Source organism: Apaloderma vittatum, unplaced genomic scaffold, assembly GCF_000703405.1.
Source record: "Apaloderma vittatum isolate BGI_N311 unplaced genomic scaffold, ASM70340v1 scaffold4272, whole genome shotgun sequence".
Taxonomy (NCBI): domain Eukaryota; kingdom Metazoa; phylum Chordata; class Aves; order Trogoniformes; family Trogonidae; genus Apaloderma; species Apaloderma vittatum.
The window spans coordinates 28,249-31,384 of record NW_009701747.1 but is presented as its reverse complement, the minus strand read 5'-3'; the positions used below and the strand labels follow the sequence as shown (position 1 = coordinate 31,384).

At 42.7% G+C, this 3,136-nt stretch overlaps 1 protein-coding gene across 1 annotated transcript in view; it reads left to right on the top strand.

Annotated features, from left to right (window-relative positions):
- MBD5 (methyl-CpG binding domain protein 5) overlaps positions 1-3,136 on the top strand; it is a 41,664-nt gene that overhangs the window by 36,890 nt on the left and 1,638 nt on the right. The window contains exon 9 of the mRNA XM_009879252.1: positions 1,421-1,496. Coding sequence (XP_009877554.1) covers positions 1,421-1,496 — 76 coding nt within the window. The remainder of the gene's footprint in view (positions 1-1,420; positions 1,497-3,136) is intronic.

Sequence of the window (3,136 nt, the reverse complement as noted above, 5' to 3'; positions counted from 1 at the left end):
TGTAGGTCATCTGTGCTCCTTCCTTGTCAGTCTTATGCCAATGCTTTTAGTTGCTATAAATCTTTTAAGTCTGAGGGGAGCACGTCCCAGCTGAAACGATGAGCGTTCTTTCTTTATTCAAAAGGGAGAGGGTTTTTTAGGAAGTGTCAGGGGCAGTCCTAGTGACCTCACCCTCCGTTCCAGCTTGGGATGAGCTGTTCTCTTCCCCATCTCTGCCGTTATCTCTCGCTAGGACGCAGACAGCCCTCGTCCTCCTGCCTCAGCTCCAAAGCTGGGATAATGGAACTTTAGCGCTTCTTGAGGATATTGTGATGGATGCTTGTAATAATGTCTCCCATCTCCAGCATGATCGCTCTCTCATCTCCTATTCGGCCATTTCTTTTCACATTCATTAGTCTTCTAAATGTACCTGTTCAGCAAGCCATGCCTGAACCAGCCTATCTAAATAAATATATATACACACCTATTTTTTTATATATATATATGCCTGTGTTTAAGCATAGATCCTCGACAAGCGATAGGAACTCGTGCTCAAGTATGATTTGCTGGCACGAAGCTCTTGAGCGTGAACCCGGTCAGAAGCATGACCTGTCGTGCAGAGTGGGGTGTTCAAGTGGGAAGCTGCTTTTAAAGAGGACACACACCTAAATCAAAAATAGCGCTGTAAAACTGGGCGTGTGTGGAGCTGCCTGATGACTTTGGATAGTTTTCAGGTTGGGAGAGGAAAGCTTTCTCCTTACCTTTACCGTAGCCCTCGGTGTGCTGCCATTCCTGGGTAAAAGTAGCCACGTTTTAGAGGACTAATAGGACTTATTTTTCCTATGGCTATTTAAATTTAGAAGGGATATTTAACTCTGTGCTTTGGCTAAGAGGAAAACGTCACAGCTCACACGCTGATTTTTCTAGAAGCGCACGTGTTTAGCCCTTCACAAAAGCGTTGCTGAAGTGTAGCCACATTTACCAGGGAAGCGCAGCACGTCACGCCAAGTGGGAAGGTTTAGTAACTCTTGAAGTCTTTAGGAAAAGTCGGGAGTAGCTGGAGTGTTCCTCTCCTGCTCCTCATCAAAACCCGTGAGCGTCTGGCCCTTTGCTGGTGATGTAAGAAAAAAAATGTGCTGTTACCATGAAGTATTCTTGCTTGTTATTCATGGATGTAATCCGTGTTGTAACTAACTGTAAGTAACCCCACAGCTCATTGAGGTCGTTTTCCCTTGTGTAATTCCAGCACTAGCCTTTACGTTGGGTAACGTGCCAGTGGGGCCCATTGGGCTCCTCGCGCTGTGACAGCCCGCGAGGCTCCGCAGTCGGCGCAGTGTGTCCCGGGGCTTAACGTCTTCCTCGTTAACTTGTTTTTAAGATGTTTTGTGGGGTTTTTTTCTGTTGCTAAGAATTACTGATGGCCTTAATTTTTTCTCCCTAGAAGTGGAAAGCTAAATAACCATTTAGAAGCTGCTATACACGAGGCCATGAGTGAACTAGACAAAATGTCTGGGAATGTAAGTTTCTTTTCGCGTCAGCGATAATCTTTTGCTGTGTTTCTGCATGAGTGTCGCATGGAGGCTGGGGGCGTTGCTTTGGGTGCCTTTCTAACATAAACTTTGGTTCTTTTTGTTCTTTTTTTAAATGGAATTTTCAGTATTTCTCCTGCAAACGTGTCCTGTTTGCAAATGTCTAATCGTTCTGAAAAACGGGAGAAGTTGTAGATTTTGAGTTGTGTTGCCAATTATATGATTTTTTGGTTTTTTGCAAATGCGGGTGCCTAGACCTACTTTTACACATGCAGCCTGATAACATTTGAATCAGTTCCATTCCCACTCATATTCCGTGGGTTTTCTCTGACTGGCAACACCAAATCAGGCTCATTTGGTTTTCAGTTTGCACAGCAAGTTCTTGAAACCACGTTTAAAAGTATCATTCTTTTGAACGTAAAACTCTTTGAATAAAGTTTTTCCTCATGTGAAATGAAAGATACTGTCATGAAAGGTAAGTTTTAAAAAAACCCAACAATTATTCCTGATATCAAATCTAAGTGTTCTTTCTACAATAATTACACTGTTATTGTGGAAGCCCAGGATCTTTCTAATATGAAATTTGGATTATATAATGTGCTCGCCTTCATATTTAAACCATGGCTGTAATGTCATGGAAGCACACTTAGAAATGCAAAAAGCTCTGTCACAGCACATGTAACCTCCCACACCTTGTCACTGGTAAATATTCAAATTATTAATTATAAACTTGAATAAAGAAAACAGTCTTTTCCGTGTTACTCAGTGCTCAGTACTGAAGGTGCTTGTGCACGTGCATACTTACAAGTAGTAGTAAAACCTCAGGGAGCTTCTGAAGTAGCTGAAAGGTGATGCATGCAGAACTGCAGCCCGAGAGCAGGTTTCGGAACCCCAAGAAACACTAAATAAGTTACTCAGCAGCCTTTAACAGCTGCTCCGAGTAATAACAGAATCAAATCTTTTGTTTAAACTTCTGAATTTTACCAAATGAGATGGAGTTTTGATTTAAAGTGACATGTGTTTTACTCTTGTCTTTGGGCGGAAAAGGAAGGCACAACCTGATCGATGGGTCAGTTACAAATAAATACGGTGTCAGCTACACCATCACGTACATGTGTGGACTGGACCATTCTGCTGATACCTTATTTCTTCCTATTTATAAATCCAGTAATACTAAAAACTGGGTGCTGGGTACATTTTAACTATGATATAAACTGGCTCGGGGGAAACCCGATGTAACTGCATTTGCTGGTGTGGTTGTTTGGAAATGCAGCCGAGCTCATGTATGAGCCTGCACGTCACTACGTAGTCGTAGTTTATATTTTAATTATTTGATCACAAAATCTGTGATCAGAGTTTATTTCCGTAAAGATTATGAGTCCTAGAAACACGCAGGGAGTCGACATTTCTCTTTTTAAGTGACTTGCACTTTTTTCCAGCTAACGCTCTTCAGGCATCGGCTACATTTTAAATGAAAACACCAAATAATTAGCTTAAAGCATGATTAGTAAAAGCCAATAAATAGGTGGGAGACGTTAGCAATCTGAGAGGGACCTGAGGAGATCCTGGGGCCGCTGCTGTGCCCGGGCTGCTGTCGGGGAGCTTGGCAGCTCGCCGGCCCATGGGGG